Below are 26,055 nucleotides of genomic sequence, written 5' to 3' on the forward strand. Positions count from 1 at the left end.
GCCGGGGGGGTGGGGGGACCCACTGGACTGGATGAGCCCACCTTCCTGGGAGGCAGGAGAGGAGGGAGGGGGTTTCCTGCAGGTGGCCGCAGGCCTGGAGCCAATGGCACCTGGCAGGTGGCTGAAGGGCCAGCAGGAGGACAAGCAGGACACGGATGTCCACTATCACTCCCTCACCGGCGAGGGCAACTTCAACTGGCGCTACCTGTTTCCCTTCGACTACCTGGCGGCTGAGGAAAAGATTGTCATCTCCAAGAAGGAGTCCATGTTCTCCTGGGACGAGACGGAGTACAAGATCCCGGCACGGCTCACCCTGCAGATCTGGGACGCCGACCACTTCTCCGCAGACGACTTCCTGGGTGCAGGGCTGGGGAACGGAGTGGGTGGCGGGGGGAGGTGGAGGCAGGGGGAGCCCACCCCAGGGGGGGCGGGGGGGTCAACCCGAACCCAGCCCGTCAGAGCTGACTCCGAGGCTGCCACAGGGGCCATCGAGCTGGACCTGAACCGGTTTCCCCGGGGCGCCAAGACAGCCAAGCAGTGCACCATGGAGATGGCCACGGGCGAGGTGGACGTGCCCCTGGTCTCCATCTTCAAGCAGAAGCGCGTCAAAGGCTGGTGGCCCCTCCTGGCCCGCAACGAGAATGATGAGTTCGAGCTCACGGTGGGGACCACCGCTGCTTCAGCGGAGGGCCGGGCTGGGCCAGGCCGGGGTGCTGAAGGCCCAGCGCCTGGCCTGCGAGCGGGGATCCTTCTGTTCCTTTCTGCAGGGCAAGGTGGAGGCGGAGCTGCATCTCCTGACAGCCGAGGAGGCGGAGAAGAATCCTGTGGGCCTGGCCCGCAATGAACCCGAACCCCTAGAGAAACCCAAGTGAGTGGGCAGCCTGCCTGGCCCCCCTGCCGCGCTGGTCTGCGGGGAGGGGCACGGGGACAGGAAGGAGGGGCCAGAACCTTCTGGTCTTCCTGCTCCCCCTCTGCAGGCACCTCGGCTCTCTGTCCCTTTCTGGGCAGGGGAGCCCCCTCCCTCTCTGCTTCCTGCTGGAATCCACCCCTCCTCTGAACCAGCCAGCAGCTGCAGTGGTGGAGTGGGGAGCCCCAGGCAGGCCTGATGGCAGGGGAGGTGCCCAGAAGTGCACACACTCAGCTCAGGATCCCCCCGCCACCATTGTGAGGCCCCCCGCTACACCCCGAGCCTTTGTCCTCTGTGTCCTTTCTCCGCGCACCCCCTCTTGCTGCTCCAGCCGGCCAGACACGAGCTTCATCTGGTTCTTGAACCCTCTCGAGTGCGCCCGCCACTGCCTGTGGCACACACACCGCGGCGGGCTCCTCACACCGCGGCTGCTCCCCTTCCTCGCCCTCTTCCTCTACTCTGTGCCTGGGTGCCTGGCCAAGAAGGGGGCATCCTGCCGGCTCCGGGACGCCTCACTTCTTCCTCTGGGCTTCGGGCCGATGAGCTTGGCAGCGTGCGGCACAAGCGCGTGCACACACACGCGTGTGGCACACACACACACAATGAACACGGGCACACACAAGTGCAGGCACACACACGGCAGCTTTCAAGCCGTCGAACAGTCCCGTAGGCTCTCAGAACCAAAATGCCAGTCCTACGTGAGTGCGTGTTAGGCCAGAGGGGCTCCGCAACTTGCCTGAGGTCATCTAGCAGATCTGGGCTAAGACCCAGCTTAGGTTGTCGAATTGCCGACCCAGTGTTCTGGGCAGGACGCTGCTTCCTGTCCTGGGGACGGACTGACAGACTCTAACCCGGGGCCATTGGCAGAAAGCAGTTGACTTGTGGACGGGGAACGGGGAAGGGTTTGGCCAGGACTAGCCAGCAAGGCCTCACTAGCTCCCACCAGCCACCGCCTCCCAGCCCAGAGCCGTTTTCTGCCGAGTAGGACAGGGAGGCTCTCCATCCAGGAGAGCGGGAAGGCGTGGGGTCCTGCCCCTCCTGGCTGAGGCACCACTCCTCAGCTTAGAGCAGCCGTGAGGGGCCGGGCACGGTGCCTAGCCCGGCACCTGCCTCTCTCTCCCTACCCTTCACCAACCCCGGAGGCAGGGTCCGCGATTAACCCCACTGTGTAAGTAGGAAACTGAGACTCAGGCAGGGGCCTCACTTGTTGGTTGCCCCTGGGCTTGGAAACCAGGTGCCCTGAGAGGAGCCCCGCTCTGCCTTAAAGGTTCTGGAGGGCACAGTGTGTGTCCTCCGGGGGTCGCTGGGACAGGAGTTTGAAAAAGCCTCTTCGGTACATGAATTTTCTATCTTAATGTCTTCTAAAACCAACTGTTTTCGTAACGCCGACAACAGAAGGCAAAGCTTAGCAAGCCCCTCTGGTCCGGGAGGCCGAGCACAAGGTAGAGCCGCGAGAGCTGTAAGTCCCACAGGGGCTCCTCCGACCCTTGGCAGGCCCGGTGGGGACCGACGCTGACGCTCGTGTTCATCAGGTTGAGACACGCTGGCTTCCCAAAGACCACGTGGGGCCGCCCTGGTGCCCAGACTGGGAGCTGGGGAGTGGAGGGGCTTCCCAGTAACCAGCCCAGGCGGCCCCTTCCATAGCCGGCTGGAGGCTGGAGGGCTGCCCGACTGCCCCAAACCCCTCTCGGCCTTGGGAGGAGCCCGGGCGCCAGACGGTCGCCCGAAGAGCCCAGGGAATGGAAGCAGCAAAGCTGGTGCTTAGAAAGGGCTCGAACCCTGGCTCCAGCAGGCACTGCTTTTGGGCCCAGGGCTGTGACAGGGCCTGCTGGGCCCTAGAAGGGCTGAGGGCATGGGGTGCCTGACCGCGGCTCCCCCTCTGCCCCCCAGCCGGCCGGACACCGCCTTCGTCTGGTTCCTCAACCCCCTCAAGTCCGTCAGGTACCTGATCTGCACGCGCTACAAGTGGCTCCTCGTCAAGGTCGCGCTGGCGCTGCTGGGGCTGCTGCTGCTGGCCCTCTTCCTCTACAGCCTGCCCGGCTACACGGTCAAGAAGCTCCTCGGGGCCTGAAGCCCCACGGCCTGGCGGCGCTCCTCTCCCGGGCCTGGGCCTTTGCCCTCCTCTCCCTGGGGAGCGTGGGAAGCGCAGTGTCCACCCTGGTGGCCGCAGGCCCCGGAAGCCTGCCTCCTGCTGGCGGGGCTGGTGACCCGCCCCTCTCATCCTCCCCCCCCCCCCCACGAGCCTGTTGCTTGCCTCCTGCCGCCATCTGGTCCCTGCCTGTGGGCTGGGAAGGGCGGGAAGGCGTGGGGTCCTGCCCTCCTGGCTCCTGGCTCAGGCACCGCTCCTCAGGCCACCCAGACCCTGCCCCAGGCCTTGCAGTGGCGGGTAAAGATTTAATGGAATTAACTGAGAATTAGCCAGGGCCTAGGGCTATAAAAAGAATGAATAAGCGAAAAGCATCACTCTCCCTCCCTCACAGAATGTTGTGGGGGCAGCCATACCACCCGTCTTTGTTCTGCACGTGTGGGCCAGACCCTTCCCACTAAGGGTGTGGAGGTGGCTGCTTCTGCCCCGCAGCCCTCTTGAGTGGCTTCCCTCCGGCCCAGGGAGCTGCCATGGTGGGTACGCAAGCCCAGTCCCTGCCCTGCCTGCGGGTCTTCATTGCTTCCCAGAGCTTCCTCTGCCCGGTCCAGTGCTCAGAAGCCCGGATACGGCGCAGTGAGAGTGACCTCCGGTGCCCCACCCCACCCCACCCCACCCCGTGCCCACCCGCCCTGCCAGGCCCTCGTGGAGGCCTGGCTGGGAGGTGGTACTTGCAGTGAGAGCTGGGTTTCTGTTAGCTGTTGCTCCTTTCTTGAGTGGTGATTTTTCTCTTAATAAAAGCAATTAAACGCTGAGCTGACAAGTCTGCGTTTGGCCAAGTGGGGGGACCAGCACAGGGGCACAGGGTCTGTGAGCCCTCTGAGGTTGGCAAACTCAGCACCAGCTGGGCCCCTCTGGCTCCTCCCCTTTGGATAGCCTCGTGGCCCTGGGTTCGAGGAGGGCTTAAGACTCTGGGCCACTTGCCTGGGCTGCCCACGAGAAGAGCCTGACAGTATACCAGGTAGAACCGGGGACCCCAAAAGCTCACCAAAAGGGCCCTGCAAGCCCAAGAACGGTCTGAAGGCTTAAGACCTTACAAGAGTCCAGGGCACGTGGGGGGACTCAGTCGCGTAAGCATCCAACCCTTGATCTCAGCTCAGGTCTTGGTCTCAGGGTCATGAGTTTAAGGCCCGCGCTGAGCTCCACAATGGGTGTGGAGCCTACTTAAAAAAAAGGAAAAAGACCCTGCAAGAGCCCCCAGAGCTCCAGCCTCCACTCATAGACACCACTGCCCCCAAATGCAAGAAGGGAGTCCCACACCACTGGCCTAGGCCCAGTCCCGCAGTGACAGGCCTGTTCTCCTACCACAGTCTGCGGCAGGGACAAAGTCTCCTTATGACACGAGGCAGGGTCGTGGGCCAGTATCTCACTGGACCTGAGCTCTTGGAAGAGATTCAGCCACAACTTTTTAAAGACTTTAATCATGACAGTGGGATAAAAGCAACTGCTCTAGGGGCCTTACTTTGACAGGCCCTATCACAGCAGCTCTGGAAAATCCAGAGTGGTCCCAGGCAGGTCCCTGGGAGAAACGTGCTGGCGGCGGCTCTGGCACCAGCACCCGTACCGGCGTCCACCCTAACACGGCAGCCCTTCTGGGTCCAGCTCTACTTCGTGGGCACCCGGAACACCTGCGTGGGTGGAACTTGCAGTTCAGAGTTGATCTGGAAAAGAAAGAGCGAAGCTCATTACATTTTTCCCAGGGGCCTCCTTCTTCATGCCTTCTGGGGGCAGGTGCACCTGCTGGCTCTCCTCAGGGCTCCAAGTCTCTGCAAGCATTTCCTCCCCACGTGCTTCCAGATGCCAGGGAAGGCCACAGCCGGCCTTCCTTCAGAAGAGAAGTGCTAAGGCTTTTGGTCTGGCTTCTGCTCCAGCTGGCTCACCTCCGGTAATGTTCTGAACCCTCTGCTCTGACCCCTTCACCTGTGCGTCCCATCCCTGGTCCAGCCCTGCCCTTCCCCGCTCCGCCCCTCCCCCCCCCGCCCCTGCTTGTGCACAGCCGCACGGACCACACCGTTCTCTCATGTCTGTCACAGGCCAAGAGACCATCACGACGCCGAGGCCTTACCATATCCTCTGTTCAGGTGTGGCCTGGGGCCCGAAACCATGGCAGGGCCACACTTCCAGTTCCTGGGCTTGTGGCTGGCCTCAGTCACCTCTCCCACACACAGCTGGTGACAGAGGACCTACGCCCAGCCCAGCGTGTCAAGAGCATCCTGGCCCATGGCCTCAGTGCCGTGTGAAGGATTCCACACTAGCCCAGCAGAGCGAGCAACTGTGTGACGAATGGATTCTAAGCTCTGGAGCAGAGACATGAGATTTCTTCTCCTGCAAGCCATGGGGAAGTTGCCCCAACCATCACGGGAGTGATCGAGAGTGGGGGCCAGGGAACATCTGTCCCAGCTGGAGCTTCCTCTCGCCATGTCACATCCCCAGCCGGACAACCTGGGCCGGCAGAGTGGGAGGAGCCCAGGGCTCTGGGCCCGTCAGAGTCCCCAGTTTTGATTCTCCCTTTTGGGAGAATCATCTGTGCCCTGTCGACGTCACAGAGGGCTTAAGAGCAAAGAAGAAACCGCAAAAGAAGGGCTCTATGGCCTGTGACGCTGTCCCGGGCTGGGGCACGGCTTCCGAGAGCGGGCCGGCAAGCAGCTGGCACCACAGACCCCGGGCATCGGAGGGGCACTATTACAGCCCGGATGTCCTGGAGGCAACGTCCACTCCCTTGTCCGATAATTCTGTCCCAACCTGAGGTATGACTGCTGATATTTTCCATCACATCTTAACGCTCTCTTGCTTCTGGTGAGGGAAGAGACTCGTTTCCTGAGAGGAGTCCCACGGCCTCCCTCAGCCTCCTGCCTACGTGCTCGGAGGGTCCCTGTCACCCACCTTGGAATCGAGATACTGTTGAAGCAGCATCTGGAGCTCTGTGTTCTGCTGCTCCAGAGAGCTGTTCTCCACCAGCAGCTTGGCCCTCTGGGTCAGGAGGAGGCTTTGGGTGGAAAAATCAGTTAGAGGCTCACTGTAATCCTCCTCCATCCTCCACCAAGGAGGGGCCAGGGTCTCTGGGTTTCGTCTGGTTGGAGCTGGAAGAAGACCCCAGAAGCCTCACCCACCAGAGCAACCTTCCTGCCCTGAGCGAAGTGGGTTGGCAGGAACAGAACAGGAGTGCTGGGCCGGAGGCCACACCCCAGGCCTCTTCGGCGGGACCTTTCCTTCCAGTGGAAAGCCAGGGAGGTGGCAAATGCGGCCACGGCAAGCAGGACCCTTCCCCACCAACTGCCTGGCCCCCTCCTCCCCTGCGCAATGACATGCGCACTTACTGGTATTTTTCCAGGCCTGTGTACAGAGCGTCCCAGAGGCTCTGCGTGGTGTCGGGGATAACCGTGGTCAGGGCCTCCCAGTACTCAGAGTCCTTGGAGTTATCTTGCACATACTTCAACTTCACGGGTGCCCGAGAGTTCCTGATGGTTGAGAGCAACAGTCGCGTCGTCTCCACCTGGCACCCCGGACCCCACGCGGTGCCAGCCACCATGCCCGCCCCTCACAGACTCCCGCTTTCCCACCGGTCCCCTTCCCACTCTGCTATGCCCGTCTATCGGTTTTACGGCAGAGTCTCTGAAAGGGCACGTGTCCCTGGTGCCATTGTCGCCTTTGTGACAGCCTCACTGGAGTTCTATCCACCCCTTTTCTCCACCAGTTCACCTCACTGAAATTCCATCCCGCTACTGTGCCCATTTCTTTCACTAATGCATCTGAAACCCCTCTCAAAAGTCGGCATCCCCTCGAAGGTAGCCTGAATCCAGGACATCACCTCCACCAGGACAAGCCCCCGGCTGCTCTCCTGTAGCCAGCATCGCCCCCCTCCCTGCCACCAAAGGGATCCTTCTAAACTCCGCGGCTCTTGAGTACGGCTTCCCCACCGCTCAGGACCATGTTCCGGCTCCGGTCCGCTCAAGGGTACAAAGGTCTTGGGCCCAGCGGGCAAGGCCCTCCAAGATCGGGCCTGGCACCGTCACCCACTGGCCACACTTCCCAGGGAGGACCCTGACACCAGCCACACCTGTCATGATTCTTGAACGCACCTTTCCCCACACTGTGACACCCTGCAACGCCCTTCCCCCCAATTTATCCACCTAGGAAACTCCGGTTTGGGTGCCTAAAGCCCTCTGGGACACGCCAGAAGGGGTTGCCACTGCCTCCTCTGAGCAACGGGACACCTTGTTATGCCCTGGCCATCGTCCTGATAACAACGTGCGACCTCGACAAGGCCTACGCCCAGCAGGCCCCGGGACTGACCACTGAATGAATGATGCATGAGAAAATCCAAATCGCCTCTTCACCCCCTCCTTTCCTTCGTGTCCACAGATTTCTCCAGCCCTCCCCCATCACCCTGTCCTCCCCGCCCAGGTTCCAGCCGCCTTCCCTGGGCCTCAGGCAAGCCCCCCAGCACCACACCTGGGTTTCTTTAGATCCATGACAAAGGCCTCCAGGATCTTGAGGACATCGTTGGGGTGGATGAGCCTGGGAGAAGGCAGGGCCTCCTTCTCTTCCGGTTTCCCTTCCACGAGGCTTTCCTCCTCCTGTCCCTCAAGGTCTGTCTGCTCTCCCGGCTCCAGGGCTGACATCGGGCTTGTTTGCTCCTGCAGGGGTGAGAGATGCCAGGGTTTGAGCTGGAGAAAGACGCAAGGGGGACTCTGGATTGGGGGTACACGGCAAACATGAGTGTCTGAAGACAGAGAGAAAAAGGAGAAAAGTTTACAGAAAGTTACAGAAAAGATGCAAAGGGACACATTTACAGGAAGGAAGAAATAATGAAGGAAAGAATGGAAGAGGAGGGAGATGGGATCAGGGAGAGGCACACGGGGGCTTCAGAACAGTGATAATCTTCTAATTCTAAATCGGGGCTCATAGGTGTTCATTTTACTGATATTCATAAAGCTGACACCATATATATTATATATATGTGTGTGTGTAAATACACATATATATTTTTTGAATAAAAAATCATAAATTGTATTTTAATTTTTTAATTTACAAAAGTCTTCCTCCTACTCTTGTCTCGTGTTCATGCAGTTCCCCTCCCACAGGCAAACCAACGTCATCAATGTCTTACGCATCCTTCCAAAGAAATCCTCTGTCCGTACAAGCAACGCCATCCCCCCCGTTTTCACATGAATGATACTCTCCTGCAGACACAGTTCTGCACTCGGCATTTTTCACATACCAATAAGCCTGAGAGCTATTTTCATGTAAAAAATATGTAAGGAACTTCTTTGTTCTTTTTTCCACTGGTGCCCAGTATTCCACTGTCGCTGCGCCACTGATGAGGTCACCAATCCCTTCAGGATGGAATTTTGGTTATTTGCCATCTCCCCCCACTTCAAGCGGTGCTGCGACCAATGAGCTATGATAAACGCATCCTTCCGTCGGACTGAGACATAGCTGCAGAGCGAAATCCTGGAGGGAGGACTGCAGGGGACCGTGTATATGGTGTTGTCATCCATGCTGCCCTCCGTGGAGGCTGCGACAGTGGGCTCTCACAGCAGCGACTTAGGAGTGGCTCTGGTCCCCACACCGGGGCCGTCACGATGTGCTATCGAGCTCGCAGAGTCTTGCGTACGTGACAGGTGCAGATGGAATGTGGAACAGTTTTAATTTGCACGTCTCTTATTATAAGAAGCCTGGCTATCTTCTCATATGTTTAAAAGTGATTCGTATTGCCTCTTATAGGAGATTTTTGTTCCTATCCCTTGTCCACTCCATCGAGTTGTTGGTCTTTTTCTTCCTGGTTTATACGAGTTCTTTCTATATGAAGGAAATGGGCCCTTAACTGTGATACGAGTTAAGAACATTTCCCCCCAGCTGTCGTCTGTATCTTAACTTTGCTCATAGTGATTTTTGCCCCACAGGGTTGTTGCTTTTTAATGTAGTCAAATAGATCCTCTTTTCCCCTCTTTATGGCTTCTGGGTTTTGTTCATCCAGTCATTTCTTTTAGGAAGCATATGAGGATACTCACCCTGGAGCCAGCAACATTAAACATATTTTTTAATTCAAGTTTTTAATTTTTAAATTAAAACGTTATAATATTTTTAACATGATGGCTTCTTCAGAATAGTCCATTACAATCAAGATAGGTATTACACGGGACGCCCGGGTGGCTCAGTGGGTTGAACGTCTGCCTTTGGCTCAGGTCGTGATCCCGGGGTCCTGGGATAGAGTCTCGCAATGCCCCGCTCAGTGGGGAGTCTGTTTCTCCCTCTGCCTCTGCTGCTCCCCCCTCCCCTTGTGTTCTCTCTCTCTCTCAAATAAATAAGTAAAGTCTTGAAAAAAAAAAGATAGGTATTACAGATGGGCCCTGCTTTGCAGGAAAGTGGTAAGGATCAAAATATTCAGAACTTGGTGGCACAAGGGCTCCGAGGGGCTGAAGCCTGGCTTTAAGGAAGAGCCCAGGAAAAGACACCTTGGGCCTTAGTGTGAGACCAGTCTCCCATCCAGAGCAAATTCTTTCCTTTGCAAATAGAAAAAGTAATAATACCAGAAACGTTAAGTTAGCTATCTCTGACATAAAACCCTCACTATTTCTCCAGAAGTATTATACAATGCCTTCTGGGGGCTTCCAGAATTTCAAATACTCTCTTTTTTATTGCACTTCACATTACCTGACTGGAGGGTGAATGATAAATTCGGTATTTGAGGAAGAAGTTCACCAGCTTATACAAGTCGTCCTCACTTTCAATTCCAAGGGCCTGGGGGAAAAGAGGAGAATTGCTCAAACACCACAGCAAGAAGTCCACCGGCTGCGAGAGTTAACAGACCTCAGCTCCTAAGAGCAGGAGGTTTGGCTGTTCCCCCGAACACCGCCAGCACCTGCCATGGCCCAGAGTGAGGCCACTCAACACCGGGGGAGCGCAGTGAGATCACATCCGAGCAGAGAAACTATGCTCAGAGGCAGGAACAGCTCTGCACAGGCCCGGTGGCTATAAGAATGCTAGAGGAGCCTGGACACACATCTGAGTTTAGGGGCGTTGGGGAGAACCTCCAATCTGAGAGCCAGGCCATGAGAAAGAAGCTGGTGGAGGAAGGGTCAGGGCTGGGAGATGACTCTGTGGCCAATTTGTGGCATGGAGAACGAGGAAAGGGAAGGAGGTGACCCCGAGCCCAGGGAAGCCTGGGAGACTCACATCTCTTCCCAAGGCCAAGGCAATGTTGGAAAAACAGAGGACTCTGGCTTAGAATGAGGTCCCCACCCCATGTCAGGTCAGCCCAGGGGGACTCACTGAGAAGATGGCGTCCAACCTCAGCAGATAGCATTCGTTCTTCTCCAGGGGGAGCAGAAGGCTCAGCAGCTTGCTCTCTATGAGGAAACCCTGAGAAGGAAGATGACATCTCTAGTCAGAGACAGGTTTCGGAAACGACTGCTGGGACTGCAATCTACCTCTGTGTAACTCTAGGCGATGACACCACAGAGCAGGACCCCAGGGATGAGACTCTGGGCAGCAGGACCCCCGAGGATGTCCTTCCTGGGATGCCTGAGAGCCCTTCCCGGGGAACAAAGCCAACACGCATCATGGATTTCACTCCCCCACCTCAGAAGGGTGCAGGCTCGCCTCACCCACACGCCCCTGGGCAAACAGCTAAGTTCCCCAGAGCAGCCCAGACCCGTCCAGTCACAGATTCCTGCCCGCCCAGTGTCACTTCGCTCAGAGGCTAGCCCTCCAATATCCGTAGACCAGGGCCGCAGGCAGTGAGCGGGAGGAGAGGGAGTCATGGCAGGCGGGGGACACACCCGATCGCATCACCGTGCACATGAAGTGGGGGGCGGCTGGGGAGACTGCGAGCCTGGCACCCACTCTGAGCTGGCCGGAGAGGTGGCCACTGGCGGCAAGCCTGCAGAGAGAGGAGTACCCGCCTGCTGTCTCTTTCAGCAGGAGCCGCCCTCAGGGCCAAGAGCCAGCTCTTGGCCAAAGAAAACTGTCCCAAGGTGATGGGAGGCTGCCAGTCCTGGCTGCGCCTCTCTCACTCATCTCAGAAATGCAGGCTCATGCACCAGTCGTGTTCCCGGAACGCCTCGACTCCTAGCTGAGCCAGCGCCAAACGCTGGACACGAAATCCAGTGCGTATTGCTGAGACAGGACGGATCTCCAAAGCCTAACACACCCCGAGTGATCACTCTGAGCTCCCAGAGGAAGGCCACGTCAGCTGCGGCCACACCACTCGGCAGGTGGGTTCACAGACGTGAGACTGGAGCCCTTTCTCTTGCAGAATCAGCTTTTTTTTCTTTTTTTCTTTTTTTTTAATTAGCAGGAGCCCCTGGGCCAACTTGGCCCACACCTCGCTGACCCACTAAGGGAGGACCCATGTGCCAGCGGGGGGCAGCCCTAAGGCCGGGCCTCTCCGTGAAGGACACTGCTTGCGCCCTCCTGCTTCCCGGGCCGCGTCTGGCCGGCCGGCCTGGGCAGCAGCAGCAGGCGAGAAGCGAGGGCAGGGAGCGGGCAGAGCCAGCGGCCAGCAGTCCCTCGGCGCAGCCCCACGCAGCCGGCCTCACCGACTCGTCACACAGCAGCATCAGGATCTTTCTGGTAGTTTTCGTGGAAATCTGCTTCGGCAGGTCAAGGTAAGACTCTGCTTCCGAGGCGGTCTCCTCCATCCCCTCCTCTTCTGCAGACGGGGCAGAGAGAAGAGAGTGGGAGAGACAAAGGAGATCTTCGCTTGGCTTTGTTGATTTTAAGCAACAAATGGCTTTCCCGAGAACGTTTACTTGTTAAAAAGCCTCTTTAGGCCCCATGAAGTCTCCTTCGCTGAAGAAATCCTAGTATGTGGCAAAAACGGGTTGGGTGGGCGGTGTTGGATACGAGACTAGCGGGAGAATTCTGCCATTCTACAATCTTCGCTGTTCTTAATTTCATCTCCCTGCCAACATCCTACTCCAAATCCGGCCACGACCAGGAAGTGGAAGGGACAGTAGGAACCTATTTATTCTCACTTGAGAGAACAATCTAGCACATCTGCTCAGTGGATTCTAAACCAGCAGCAGATCAGAAGCAGCCAACTAAACCCTGGTCCAAGGGGTGGCCTCAGTTCTCGGCAGGAACAGGTAGCTCATAGCAAGAGCCAAACATTTTCTTACTTAAAATGAGAAATTTAAAAATGTTTTGTCCTATATATTCCTCATCTGAAAATAGTCCTAAGAAATCACTGTCCTACCAGGTTTTACTAGTGGTTCGAAAGAGAAAACGAGATCATGTAAATGAAGATATTTTTTGAAAAGTACAAGATACCATGTTGCTGGTGGAAACGCAAAATGGTCCCATCCGTATGGGGCAATATCCAGCAAAACTATGAGGCATTGACCCTTTGACCCAGGAGTCCTACTTTTAAGAATCTGTCCTAACAATTCACCGGGAAAAATATGCAGACACAAATGCACAGAGTGATTTATTGCAGCAATGTTTGTAACAACAAAAACAAACAAACAAAAACCTGAAAAAAATCCCAAGTGGCCACCAACAGAACACTATCTGAAGTTATAGCTCGGCCACACAACGGAATACCAAATAAAAACAGCATGAGGAATGTGTCTTCTTACTATTACAGACTCAGCTTCAGGAGACTTTGTAAGTGAAAAAAGCAAGATGGAGAAAAGCATATGCTCTCATTTAAAAAGTGGGTCTATATAAATATAAACAAATATATATACACATTTGTTTTTAAAAGCAATTGAAAGATAAACCATACATTTTTAGATAGTTGCCTACAGGAAGAGGGACAAAATAGAGTGGAGAGGATTCTTATCCTATACTTCCTCCAGTATACCTTGCTTTGTACATTCGACTTTGGAAGCATGTAACTATATAACTATGAAACAAAATTAAATTGTAAAAAGCAATCCCTAACAATCAAAAGTAAAACAAAACAAAAAGACCTAAGTATGTATTCGGTTGGTGACATAACCAAATAGAAACTATTCTAAGTGACTTTATTTTTTTTTTAAAGATTTTATTTATTTATTCGACAGAGATAGAGACAGCCAGCGAGAGAGGGAACACAAGCAGGGGGAGTGGGAGAGGAAGAAGCAGGCTCACAGTGGAGGAGCCTGATGTGGGGCTCGATCCCAGAACGCCGGGATCACGCCCTGAGCCGAAGGCAGACGCTTAACTGCTGTGCCACCCAGGCGCCCCTCTAAGTGACTTTAAAAGACACCAATCGGGGCACCTTGGGGGTTCGGTCAGTTAAGCGTCTGCCTTTAGCTCAGGTCATGATTCCAGAGTCCTAGGATCGGCCTGAGTGGTCTCCGTACTGAGCGGAGAGCCTGCTTCTCCCTCTCTCCCTCTGCTCCTCCCCCAGCTCTCTCGCTCTCAAATACATAAACAAAAATCTTTAAAAAATAATAATAATAAAATAAAATTTAAAATAAGTAAAAAATAAAAGACAGCAGTTTGTCTGTACATTCCTAGTGGAATGTGTCCTAGGAGTAAAAAGAACTTCAAGGAAGTTTAAACAATTTTTAGTAATCATTCTTTAGGAGTAGGTTGATATTTTATTCTGCAACTGTTCTGTGGTTGTGGGAAAAGCAATGAGTGATTATTCTGGAGTCACTGTGCACCAAGATTTTCAAGTGAGGAGAAAGGAGATATACTTTGATAAAGTTAAGTAAAAATTCTGGCATCCTGATTATTACGAAATGTTAGGAGGAATACAAGATTTATTTTATGGTGAAAATGTAATTCCACACCCTATGTTCATCCACAATTGACCCATCCCAAGCAATGAGCACTCCAGCTCCCAGACTGTGGTTTCAGAATACCATTCCCTATTTAAAAGGATCAGGTCTCCTCGACCTTGAGAAATGGCCGATTACAGACTTGAAGCAGGAAACACATAATGTGAGACTGGCAATCTGGTCATTCTGGAAAGTCAGGAAGCTATCGACTACTACTGAGGTTGTGTCAAAAGGACCCAGAAGCCAACATGAAGAGACTCCCATGGGCCAAAGATGGGACAATGTGAGCATCAATAAGCGTGATAAGTGCGGTAAACTGAAACACACCAAATTTGTTTAAATCCAAGTGTGTTCATAATGATTTTTTTTTTAAGATTTATTTATTTATTTGAGAGAGACAGAATGCGTGCACGTGCGCACGCAGGCGGGAGGGGCAGGGAGGAGGGAGAGAGAGAAACTCAAGCAGACTCCGCGCTGAGCAGAGAGCCCCATGTAGAGCTGGATCTCACAACACTGAGATCACAGCCTGAGCCGAAACCAAGAGTCAGACGTTTAACCAACTGCACCATCCAGGTGGCCAGGGATATTAATTTATGAAACGTTACTGGTCACCTTTGGAAGATGCTAGAGACCCAGCCCATTTATTTTGAAAACTAGTAAAGAGAGAAAGAACAGCATCCTGCTTTTCCTCTATGAACTGTGTCTCAGGGTAACAAATAGCTGATGAGGGGAAGATTCTATTTTCAGAAGTGTCCCAGCTAATAAATGAAGACGTATGATAGAATTTAGAATATTGCCTTTTTGCAACCCTGAAGGCAATTAATGGATCTTAGACAATGACTACCACTGGTTGTAGCCTCCCAAAGAGAGAGACAACCTGCCACTGGTTTATCCCAATGGAGGTAGACAACTGGGTACTCAGCAAAACCTGACCGAGCCTGAATGTGATCAAGCTTCCAGATCGAGCTACCAGATTATAATACAGGGAAGAGGGTAAAGCTATAAATTAAATTAGAGACTTAAAAGCCACGACTATAGACCTTCCAGCTATGAGAACTCCTCCCCCTTCTCTGGACTTCAGTTCGCTCATCTTTGAAACGAATGGTTGACCTGATGGCCTGACAGGCCCCCAAGCTCTAGGGCTCTCGGACTCTGGGACGCCATTCCAGTCACCTGCTTGCATCAGCACCTCTTCTAATATCTGTGTGGCAGACTTCTGTGGCTGCTGAGAGAGGGGTCCCACGTTCCTCAGGAACCAGAACTCAGGTGCCGTCCAGGGGAGCCCCAGGTGATGGGTATGAATGATCCTGTCGACATCAAGGGCCCTGCTCATCAGATCCTTTGCCTCCTCTTCATTCATCAGCCAAATCTCCCGAAACTGCTTGTCATCAACAACAGCAAAATGCCTGCGGAGGAGCGTTGCTCAGCATGGAGCGGACCCCGGGGCCTGGCCTGGGTCCCCCCGTGAGCAGGAGGGCGAGCACTGACGTGGAGCTGTGCTGCGTCCTGGGCCTGGGTCACCGGCCCTCACCTGTGACAGACTGGAGGCCATCCCCACACCTCTCAAGAAAAGGCAGGTGACATGCGAGTAGAGGGACGGGGAAGACAGCACAAAGGACTCCGCGTGCCTGGGCCCACCTCTATCTAGGGCACGTGCCTTGGGACGTGGGTCCCTAAGATACCTCATGGCTTTCTGTAGCTCCTTGAACTGCATCACGAGGCGTTTGTAGTCGGAGGTCAGCGACTGGTTCTCCTCCTGAAACTGCCTGATCTGTTGGGCGTACTTGGATCGCAGGTTGTTCAGGGTATCGTGCAGGCTGCGGAGCAGAGGGGACCGGGTTCGTCTGCAGCCAAACAGAAGCTGTGGTGTGTGCTCCTCCCCGGGACTTCACACAGCCTTACAGAACCCAGGGTCAGCGCGGTGCAGACGCAGAGAACCTTCCCGTTCATTCCCAAACCCGGCTGCACCGGCTGCGAGCAAGGGAAGGCCGGCCGCAGGAGGCAAGGGGGTCATCCGGGACTAAACTCACGACGGTCCAGAAACCCTGACCCCTGAGGGGCAGTCTCCTACTCGGAGTGTGACGGAACCCTCCCCCAACAGGCCACCTGTGAGCGTGTCTCTAGGGACAGCCACCTCACATCCTTCAAGGGCGTATCTCAACTACTTCACTGCCATGATTTGAATGTTCATTTCCCGTCTAAAACAAGGAAAATAGGAAGGGAAAAATGAAAACTTCACACCATAAGTCTACAAAATATGAGCCCTCCATCCTCAGAGAGCTGACACTGCTCACGAGTCCGACAGTTCATTCATTCACTCGCTCATTCATCGAACATGGAAGGTCTCTTGCCAGGGGTATGTTTGAATACAGCGATGAATACAAGGATACGTTCCAACGGAGGGCACTATCAGCCGACCCAGAGGCAAAGACACACTCGTCACGGTGGAGCGTGAAAGCGCCGTGGCGGGCACTTTACCCAGGATGCCGGGGAGCCCAGAGCTGAGGCATGGAACTTACCCTCAAGGGGAGTGGCCGAAGGTTCCAGCACAGTGACGGGCTATGATAGCCCGGCCAATGGCCCTGCAAGTCCAGGCATGTCACAGCTCCACATCTCACTGCTCTGGGAGCTCTGGGCATGGAAACTTGTCTCATGAATTATGCACGGCAGGCACGGCTTTTAGACCCAGGACCAGACGTCAGACTTCAAACCCGTGAAGAGGTGTCTTATGTCAGTGCCTCATTTACACAGGAAGACAAGAGTCTGAAGGCCTACGCATTTTCAGTTTAAAAACTCTAAAGATAAAATTGTCCCTCTTAAGCATTATTCTGAAATAAGCATAGGGTCCCCTAAACACACAAACATCCAGCCTTCACGTTTTCAGCCTCAATAAAATGCAAAAATCATTTAACTTAGGCTCTGATAAAAAGCAATATCTAATTCATTTTCTTAACTATAGCATTTTAGGAGACTTTCCACATATAGGTGTAAAAAACTTTATTAAGAAACAAAAATTTATTAAGTAGCCATCCCAAAGTACTTTTCCCAACGCCCCTTAGTAAAGGGGTTTCTATGTGTCATCTAGCCATAGGAGCTAATAAAACAAAAACCACCTCCAGGTGCCTGCTGCAGGTCTGGGCAAGGTCACGAGACAGGAAGGAGACGGGATGGGGTGGCTGCAAGGGGAGGCTCAACAACACGTCCCATCCGTCGTGACGGGCTGGAAGCTAGAGATGGAGGGGACGCAGATGGAGGATGGGAAAACTGGGAGGGTAGGCAAGCCGGGTTTCAAAACCTGTGTCCTGGCAGTGACAGCGACTCTCCCAGCTGAAATGTCTTTTGGCAGTCCCAGATAAAGTGACGAGGTGAGGGTGGGATTAGGGATATGTAGCTGGGAGTCCTCGAGAAAGAGGTCATATTCAGGGGCGCCTGGGTGGCTCAGTCAGTGAAGCGTCTGCCTTCGGCTCAGGTCACGATCCCGGGGTCCTGGAGTTGAGCCCCACGTTGGGCTCGCTGCTCAGTGGGGAGTCTGCTTCTCCTTCTCCCGCTCCCTCTGCCCCCCTACTCATGCTCTCTCTCTCAAATAAATAAATAAAATATTTTTTTAAAAAAGAGGTCATATTCAAAGCCATGAGACTCGTGTAGAGGATGGATGGAATACAAATATAAAGCAAAGGGATAAGTTGCTTTCTAGAATATCTAATCACGCAAGAGAAAGCAGAACCATGAAAGGAAATACACTGAGAAAGAAGAGCAAATATTTTAGAGTCAGAAAAGCCAAAGGAGAAAAATTCTGAGATTCGGTGCCAGTAACACTAGGATGAGCCCTGAGGAAGAACCGTGTTGCCTGGCTAGAAGGACATCATTGGTTACCTACAGAGGGAAGTGGTTGTCCAATTCTGGGGTCAGGGGTCAAGTTATGAGTGTTGGAGGTGAGGGGCGGGGCTGGTGGTGAGAGGAAAATGGCCAGGCAAGCAAGAAGAGAAAGAGTTAGCCTCACGCAGGAGCAGCAGTGTCAGGTGAAGGGTTTTCCAGGTTAAGGGAAACTGTACCTGGTTGAAGTCAGAGGGCAGAGCCAGGGAAGGGATGGTGGGCATGACGTAATGATGCCACTCACCTTTCTGTCCTTGGGATCAAACCCAAGGTCTGCCTCACGTACCTCTGCCCACCCCCCGTCCCACCAACGTCCCCTCGCCCGCAGTGCAGCCCCTTTCATCAAACGTGGAACTTCTGGCTTCGTACTTCCTTGCCTTCGGACCTGCCCTTCATTCCTGGCCCTGGCACCATCTACCTTTTTACCAATTCACATCCCTCCCCCCTTCACTAGGTCACTTCCTCAGGAAGCCCTCCCAGAGAACTCCTTCTCACAGACTGTACGGATTTATGGCTGTTGTAGATGGATGGAGAGAGGGAGGAGAGAAAGGAGAGATCTAGAATGAGACACACTACACACTTGATCTCTGGTGGTAGATATGGTGTTTTATGGCGTTTTTTAAGGATTTTATTTATTTATTTATTTGATGGGGGCAGGGCAGCAGCAAAGGCAGAGGGAGAAGCAGACTCCCCACCGAGCAGGGAGCCCAATGTGGGGCTCCATCCCAGGACCCTGGGATCGTGACCTGAGCCGAAGGCAGACGCTTCACTGACTGAGCCACCCAGGCGCCCCTGTTTTTATGTTTTTATCTTACTTTCGCTTGTGATACTTCCTGCTTCTCTAAAATGTACAGTACTGCTTAATAACAAGCGGAGAATCTATTCTACAGACAGCTCCGCACGTGTGCAAGGGAGAGCTGGCAAGAGCACTACGCTGGTATCATTCGCAATAGCAGAAGATTAGAAGGAATCTGAATGTCCATCCACAGGGACATTCAATCATGTGAAAGCTCTAATGAACTGATATGGGAACATTCGAGACACAGAACAGTGTGAATAGAAGGCTATCGTTTGGTGTAAACACAGAGGGGGTGGTGAGAGTATTTATCTGTGTTTGCTCGTGTGCAGTTAAAGAAATTCTGGAAGGAACAAAAGAAATGAACAACTATCACAGAGGTGGGAAAGAGGAACCACACAAAATGGGGGGTGGGAGACGGACTTTTTGCTGTGCATTCTTGCACGGGGGAGGTGGGGGGGCAGTTGAAAGTATTATCTTAAAAAAAAAAAAAACAACCTCTTTTAGTAAGACTTGGTTATACTGTGAACGGCTTGCCTCGTCCAGAGGGAAGAGCCGTCCCATCCCCGTGTTCGGCACGGAAGGGCCACTGTTCTGCTCGCTTACCGGTTGATCTTCCTCTTCTGCTGGGATTTAATCACTGTGCTCTCTTCGTCCCTCTTCTTCAGCACCTGGCAGTTGTACTCCAGCTTCTCCTGGTTGAGCTGGTACGTTGCCTTCATCTGCTGAAGCTGTTGTTCAAGAACCTAGAGTTAAAGTTTGAAAAAAAACAACACTCACTGGCCCTGGTATCAGTGGTGTGCTGAGGGCCCTGGTTCTCCGTTCCGGAGCCAAGTCAGAGCGGCCGGAGGGACGAGTGCCTCCACCTGACTTCTCAGAAAATCCATCATTAGAGGCAAATGAAAGGCCAACCAGAAAAAAATATCCATCATACGGGCGCCTGGGTGGCTCCGTTGGTTAAGCGTCTGCCTTCAGCTCAGGTCATGATCCCAGAGTCCTGGGATCAAGTCCCGCATCGGGCTCCCTGCTCAGTGGGGAGTCCGCTTCTCCCTCTCCCTCTGTGCTCTCCCTCTATCTCTCTCAAATAAATAAATAAAATCTTTAAAAAATATATCCATCATTCGACCACAAGCTTAAAGCCTACGTCCCTAAAGCCTGACAGAGATGACATTTGGAGTGTTCCAGTCTGCCCCCTCCGGTGCTCCGCACCAGACCCTCTGGAGCTACACGTCGCCCCACCAGAAACACCACACAAGTTCATATTGCCACAGAAGTGTCCCCACTTTGATCTCCAATTGGCAGTGTTAGTGTTTAACAGATGGTGTTCATTTTAAAGGAGGCTAGACATGGCTATCCTTTCTTTCTACATTTCCATTACCTGAATTCATTCATTCAGCAAATATTTACTTGAGGGCCTGATACATGTTGACACTTTTCCAGGTGCTGCTGAGAAAACACTGGTGAAAAAGGCACAGTCTTGCCCTATCTAGGGGAGGGACAGATCGACAAGCACTGGTGACAAGAAGAGAGGGGTAGGCGCAGGGTAGCATGAGAGTCTCCGTGGCCTTGAAGGCCAGGCAGGCGTTCCGGAACAGGTGGCACCAGCATGTCTAACTGAGACCTGGAAAATGAACAGGAGTCACTCGGGTGGACTCCTCAGAGGACAGAGCTCCAGGGAGGCAAGGGGACTGAGGTGCTTCGGGAATACCACAAGCAGTGTAGGGTGTGAGGTGTGAGGCAGGGAATGGTCAGAAAAGAGGCTGACAGAGCAGCAGGGCAGAAGAGAAAGAGCACTCTCGGGAAGCCTGGGTGGCGCAGTCCGTTCAGCGTCCGACTCTTGGGTTTCAGCTCAGGTCGTGATCTCAGGGTCATGAGATCGAGCCCCATGTCAGGCTCTGCGCTCAGCGCGGAGTCTGCTCGGCATTCTCTCTGCCTCTGCCTCTGCCCCTCCCGCTCATGCTCTCTCTCTCTAAAGTAAATAAATAAATCGAAAGAAAGAAAGGGAAAGGGAGAAAGAAAGGGAAAGGGAGAAGGAAAAAAGGTCACTCTGACAGTTGGTTAAAAAAAAAATTTCAAGAGCAGGCCAAAGCTAGAGGCAGGGCAAACAGAGGCAAGCTTGCTCTGGCCTTTCCTGAGTGGAAATGCTGGAACAGAGGCTGCAATTAAGTGTAATCAGAGCTTGACAAGCAGGGACCTGTGACATGTGGCCCTCTTTCAAGCCTCCTCCCCAGTCTCCTTCCAATCGGCTACAGAGCCTTGCCAAGGAATCAGCTTAGGGGGTGAGTCCAGGCAGCGTCCCCTCCTCACTCTGGCCCACCCTCAAGGAGGGTAACTGGCCAGGAGGTGATGCAGAGGAGAACAAAGGCACTGGCTGGATAACCGAGAGAATTAGTCAAGAGTACCCTGTTTAACTATCTCAGAGAGTTCTAAATCTCCATTATGGGCAGGCATCTCACAATGATTTATGTCCCTGTGCTCCAATGAAACCAGCCTTGCTGCTTCAAATGTGACCAGCCCTGGACATCGGGAAGGCCACTTACCTAGGAGGTGGCTCAGTACAAAGTCCAGTAGAAAAGCTCCTTGTTGGATGGAGATAATCTGAGAAGGCATGAACACGGACAGAGAAGGAGCGTGAATGACAGTGAGTGGCTGAGACCCTGAGTGCCTGGTATTTGCTCTGATGACATCCAGGGACCTCCTTTTTCTCGTAGCCTTGCAAGAAGCCCCTATGACTAAGACGGCATTCCTCAAACTTATTTGGCCACAGAATGGTTTTTCATTATAAGGAAGTGAGAGCAGGTGAGTTACAAATGCAAGCTCTAGCACGTGAGTGTTCACGTCAGTTTCACTCTTGAAGGCTGATTATTAGATAATACTAACTATGGAAACCGACTCTCTAGTTTTCTTACAAAATACATCTTGAAAAGAAAAAAATATCACTGACTCGCTTTTTTTGTTAGCTTTGCGAAACCACCACTCCTACCTCACAGAGCTGAACACAGTTCACAAAAATCGGAAGTAAACAGGCCATGTCTCTTTCTTTGTGACCTGAAAGAACTCACATCTGAGCTGATTTTATAGGCAAAACAACAAACGAAGGAATTCTGTCACCTGCCGGTTCTCATTTGCATTTCTTTGCTGGCACTCCTGGTTAATTATTTATTCGCGGATTTTATTCTGGGGAAGCACCCGCTCCTGCTCTTTGCTACAATATGTTCCTAGGAGACTGGTGCGTGGAAGGACTAGCAATGGAACACGCACTGTGGGCTTTCCCCATCTAGGGGATCAGCCCCTCGGTCACCCCAGCTCTGCTCCAGAACTTCTGCCACCTCCACAGTCACGATGGCCCTTGGGAGTATCGGCAGGGCTGTGAACTCGCAGAACTAAAGGTCTTGTCGCCTCACCCAACAGCGTCCACGGCAGGCGGGCGCATGAATGACGTGACTCACTGTTTGTTCGCAACACCTTCTGCTCGAGCTAATTTTGGTACCGGCGACTCTATTGTTAATTATCTCAGTGTTTAGTCTCAACAGCCCTTGGTTGTCGCACGTTGAAGGTGGTTTTATATTTTTAAATCGTAATTGATTTTTTTAACGGTCCGCCCTTATTCTTCAATGACCCGAAGATATTGTTGCAAAGCTGTACTTTATGTTCCCCCAAGACTAAGGGCGAAACATCATGTCTGGTTTTTGTGAATGATTTATAAAGATTACAATCTTACCTGCCACAAAAGGCCTTGACTGTTCTGGGTACGGTGCTGATGACACCTTCCCGCTCTTCCTGCGTCAGTACCAGCCTCTCCGCAGCCGCTTTCCACACCATCTCCTGCCCCACAAGTTCCAGAAAACCAGCTGCCATCATTGCCCCCAGGGGAATGGAAATCTAAAGCAGCCTTTCCCCTGGTCCTATGGGCTGACCTCAGAGATCCTACAGGGCCTCTTCTCCTCCACTCTCAGGAATTGTAGCTTGTTTATCTTTGGGCTTTGCACAATGTAAGTTCACGGTATTTGTTAAATAAGTAACTTGTATTTGATTTTTTGTGTGTGATTAATATTCTGGTATTAAAGGTAACAGTCCCTGAAGTTGAGCGAAACCATTTTTCAATTTTAAAAGCACAAGCAGGACCTCAAGTAAAAAACGTTTGCTTCCTGCATCAAGAACTGAGTGTTTCTAGTAGTGTTATTTTGGGGTGGTGGGTGGGTGTGGTAAAATCCTTCTCGAGTGCATAATGTTTACAGGCTTCTTTTTGCTCGTTAATAATGTCACCTTACTAGCATTAAGCACTTGGAAAGTATACATTCTCTTTTTTTACTTCTTGTACTTTACCCATCAAACCAAATCGATGTGTATTGGATCCTTCGTATTTTTGCAGTTTGCAAAAATTTTAGTTGTATATTTTAGAACTGATACAGTGCTATGAATTACTTAGGAAGAGCAAATTTGATGTTGAGCTGCATACTGTATCTTCTTGACAAAAATTGATGCTATTTGACTTTATTGTCTAGTGAAAGTACACCTAAGTGGTATTATGATCAAGTTCGACCTACTGAAATACCCCACATACGGCAATACGGTAATCCCTGATCTGATTATCTGTTCCTAGTTAAAGGGTAATGTGGTACCGTACACTTCTGGCTTCCATTCCAACACAGGGAAGAACTGCTGTGCACAGGAACTGCACGCGCTTCCTGCTCTGAGTATCTCCATCTGCCTGCCTCCCACACACTGACACTTCACGGCCTGTCCAACTGGACAGGGGAAGCCAGGAGACGCGGGTCTCCCAGGCTCTCTGCCTCTCTGTCCCTCACCTCCCTAGTCTGCCATCACCCCCTACCCCCAAAATCTCCCCACGTCTCAGAATTTTTTGGCTTTGTTCAAGCATTTGAGGATTAGATTAAGAATGTGAGGTTCTACTCCTACAACTCAATAGCAATAATAATAATAATAATAATAATAATAATAATAATAATAAGCTACCCGATTAGAAGACATACAAATGGCCAATAAGTTTATGAAAGGTGCTCAACATCACTACTTATCAGGGAAATGCAAATCAAAGCTACAATGAGATATCACTTCACACCTCTTAGGAGAGCTATTGTCAAAAAACCAATGACGACAAGTGCTGGCAAGGGTACAGAAAAGGAAACCCCGTGCACCGTTGGTGGGAATGCAAACTGGTGTAACCACTCTGGAAACAATACGGAGTTTCCTCAAAAGATAAAAAATAGAACTACGGTTTGATCTAATAATCCCACTTCTGGATATAGATCCAAAAGCTTTGAGACCTGGATCTTGAAGAAATGTCTGCACTCCCGTGTTCACTGCGGCATATTCACAACAGTCAAGAGATAGAAACAACCTAAATGTCCATCGATGGACTACTGGAGAAAGAAAATGTGGTACAGGCATAGCATGAAATCTTCCTCAGCCTTAAAAAAGGACAACCTCCCATTTGCAACAACATGGATGGACAGGGAGGACCTTGTACTAGTAAGTGAAATAAGCCAGACACAGAAAGACAGATTCTGCATGGTATGTGGGATCTAAAACAGTCAAACTGGGGGAGGGGAAAGGGGGAGGTGTTGGTCAGAGGGCACAAAGTTTCAGTTATGTGGGATGAATAAATTCTGGGGCTCTAACGGTACAACAGAAGGTCTTTGAGTAACAATGCTGTTATTGTGTATTTGAAAATGTGTAAAGAGAGTAGATCTTGTGTTACGTACTCTTAACACAAAAGGAAAAACAAAACAAATAAAAGAACATGGGTTTCCATTATTTCACTGTTGGAGGCCAGTGGTGTGTAGTTTTGTCCCATAAATTATTATAAACCAAAATGACTAAAGAAAGCTTAACAATAGCCATTTTCATTAAAAGTGTCATGTGTACAGCCCACGTATGCAGCACTGCTCTCACAGATTTCCACTGTTCTTTGTCAGTGACTCTCATTTCCATGACAGTAATATGAGAAAGGCCCAGGAAAATTCTTAAGACTGGTAAGAATATTTGTAGTCTGGGGGCGCCTGGGTGGTGCAGTCGTTAAGCGTCTGCCTTCGGCTCAGGGCGTGATCCCGGCGTTCTGGGATCGAGCCCCACATCAGGCTCCTCTGCTAGGAGCCTGCTTCTTCCTCTCCCACTCCCCGTGCTTGTGTTCCCTCTCTCACTGGCTGTGTCTCTCTATCAAATAAATAAAATCTTTAAAAAAAAATTGTAGTCTGGAGGGGCTTTGATTCAACCTTGTTACATAAAGCCACAAGAGTAGTAGGTCCTGAAATTTTATCACAGGCTATATGGAAAAGCCTTAGTCTAACAAGTTTTTCTAGACAGAAACTAAAGTGACTAGACCATGCTGGAATATTAAGAGATAATTACATTACACCTAAATGTAATTAGAGATGAGCTTTTTCTTAACTAAACTTTGAAGCACAGAATCCTAGGCTTGGAAAGAACTTCACAAACCAGAAAATCTAACCTCCTTCCACTGCAAGAATCCTTCCTCAGCATTGAAGGCAGACACAGTCATGCAGCCTTTGAATACTTCATGAGATAAAAGACTCCTTGTTTTGTGGGATGACCCTTTCCTGTATTGGATAGTTCTAACTATTAGAAAGTTCTTTCTGGGGTGCCTGGATGGCGCAGTTAAGTGTCTGACTCTTGGTTTCGGCTCAGGCTGTGATCTCAGGGTTGTGAGGTCCAGCCCCACGTTGGGCTCCACACTCAGCACCGAGTCCACTTGGGATTCTCTCCCTCTCCCTCTGCCCAACCCGAGCACTCGAGCTCTCTCTCCCAAATAAATAAATAAATAAATAGGAAGGAAGGAAGGAAGGAAGGAAGGAAGGAAGGAAGGAAGGAAGGAAGGTCTTTCTGATGGCAAGTCAGACTCTGCCTTACAGCGATGTCCAACCATCAGCTAGAGGCTGTTTCAATATTAGGAACATTATAGGCTATGGAGCCAGAGCTGGGTCTGAATCCAGGGCCTACCTTCGCCACTAGATGGTAGCTGTTCTGCTTTGGCCCTCTGATACACCTACTAGCCCTGCTTGTTACCTTCCCTTTGCTTGGCTAAAAATGGATAATCCTCTCAATGATTCCTCAGGTCATGGTTTCCTGTTTTGCCTCTTGGCAGTTCTCCATGGTTTGTTAAAGAAAGAATTCCTCCACATATGTTTTGTCCATGAGCTCCTGCAGATATGATCACTTGAGGGAAAGCAGATAATGAGTATGTATCTGTTGCATGGACTGACTCTGGAACATTCTGGGCGGTCACCAAGGATAAAACGTGCCTGCGTACTCTGTCTGCTCTCCCACCCAGACGCCGAGCAACAAGTCAGACCTGCACATCCTGCTCCAGCCTGATCTTGATCATGTTGTAGTCTTCCCAGTCCCATATCCTCTGCTTGTTCAGCTGCTTCTCATAGCCCTCTACTTTCTTGATGCGGTTCATAAGATACTCCAGCTGAAGGCACAGGAAGACAAGAGGAAAGTCAGCCCTGGCCCTGCCCTGACTCCGTCCTTCTGCTGGCCTGACAAGCATGACACAGTGAAGGGTCTCCAAGTGTCATGAGTCTGGAGGGCTCATGTCAGTCAGCCCTCAGAAGCTCCTGTGCTCCAACACTTC

The 26,055-nt window shown here is 51.9% G+C and overlaps 2 protein-coding genes and 1 long non-coding RNA gene across 8 annotated transcripts in view; 2 read left to right on the forward strand and 1 right to left on the reverse strand.

The window, feature by feature from the left end:
* Positions 1-3,034, forward strand: part of OTOF (otoferlin) — a 91,614-nt gene extending 88,580 nt beyond the window's left edge. For all 4 annotated transcript variants that reach the window (XM_087863794.1, XM_045809241.2, XM_045809240.2 and 1 more), the window contains 4 exons: positions 118-359; positions 483-661; positions 768-868; positions 2,798-3,034. In XM_087863794.1, the coding sequence (XP_087719920.1) occupies positions 118-359; positions 483-661; positions 768-868; positions 2,798-2,978 (703 nt within the window). In that variant the 3' untranslated portion in view covers positions 2,979-3,034. The remainder of the gene's footprint in view (positions 1-117; positions 360-482; positions 662-767; positions 869-2,797) is intronic.
* A 1,418-nt stretch (positions 3,035-4,452) lies between these two features.
* DRC1 (dynein regulatory complex subunit 1) overlaps positions 4,453-26,055 on the reverse strand; it is a 37,480-nt gene continuing 15,877 nt past the window's right edge. The window contains exons 7-17 of one of the 3 annotated variants that reach the window (XM_045809243.2): positions 25,771-25,893; positions 19,044-19,183; positions 15,451-15,585; positions 14,942-15,174; positions 11,594-11,706; positions 10,326-10,415; positions 9,708-9,794; positions 7,503-7,687; positions 6,368-6,508; positions 5,934-6,036; positions 4,453-4,711 (exon numbers count right to left, since the gene is read on the reverse strand). In XM_045809243.2, the coding sequence (XP_045665199.2) occupies positions 4,655-4,711; positions 5,934-6,036; positions 6,368-6,508; positions 7,503-7,687; positions 9,708-9,794; positions 10,326-10,415; positions 11,594-11,706; positions 14,942-15,174; positions 15,451-15,585; positions 19,044-19,183; positions 25,771-25,893 (1,407 nt within the window). In that variant the 3' untranslated portion in view covers positions 4,453-4,654. The remainder of the gene's footprint in view (positions 4,712-5,933; positions 6,037-6,367; positions 6,509-7,502; positions 7,688-9,707; positions 9,795-10,325; positions 10,416-11,593; positions 11,707-14,941; positions 15,175-15,450; positions 15,586-19,043; positions 19,184-25,770; positions 25,894-26,055) is intronic. The other 2 variants (XM_087863796.1, XM_087863795.1) reach the window with 2 other exon arrangements.
* LOC148109719 (uncharacterized) lies at positions 11,030-21,228 on the forward strand. Its single transcript, XR_015725312.1, has 3 exons — positions 11,030-11,269; positions 11,350-11,662; positions 19,106-21,228. It is a non-coding gene; the product is annotated as an uncharacterized LOC148109719 (long non-coding RNA).

Source organism: Ursus americanus, chromosome 7 (genome assembly GCF_024610735.1).
Source record: "Ursus americanus isolate L20-20 chromosome 7, mUrsAme1.1.p, whole genome shotgun sequence".
Classification (NCBI taxonomy): Eukaryota; Metazoa; Chordata; class Mammalia; order Carnivora; family Ursidae; genus Ursus; species Ursus americanus.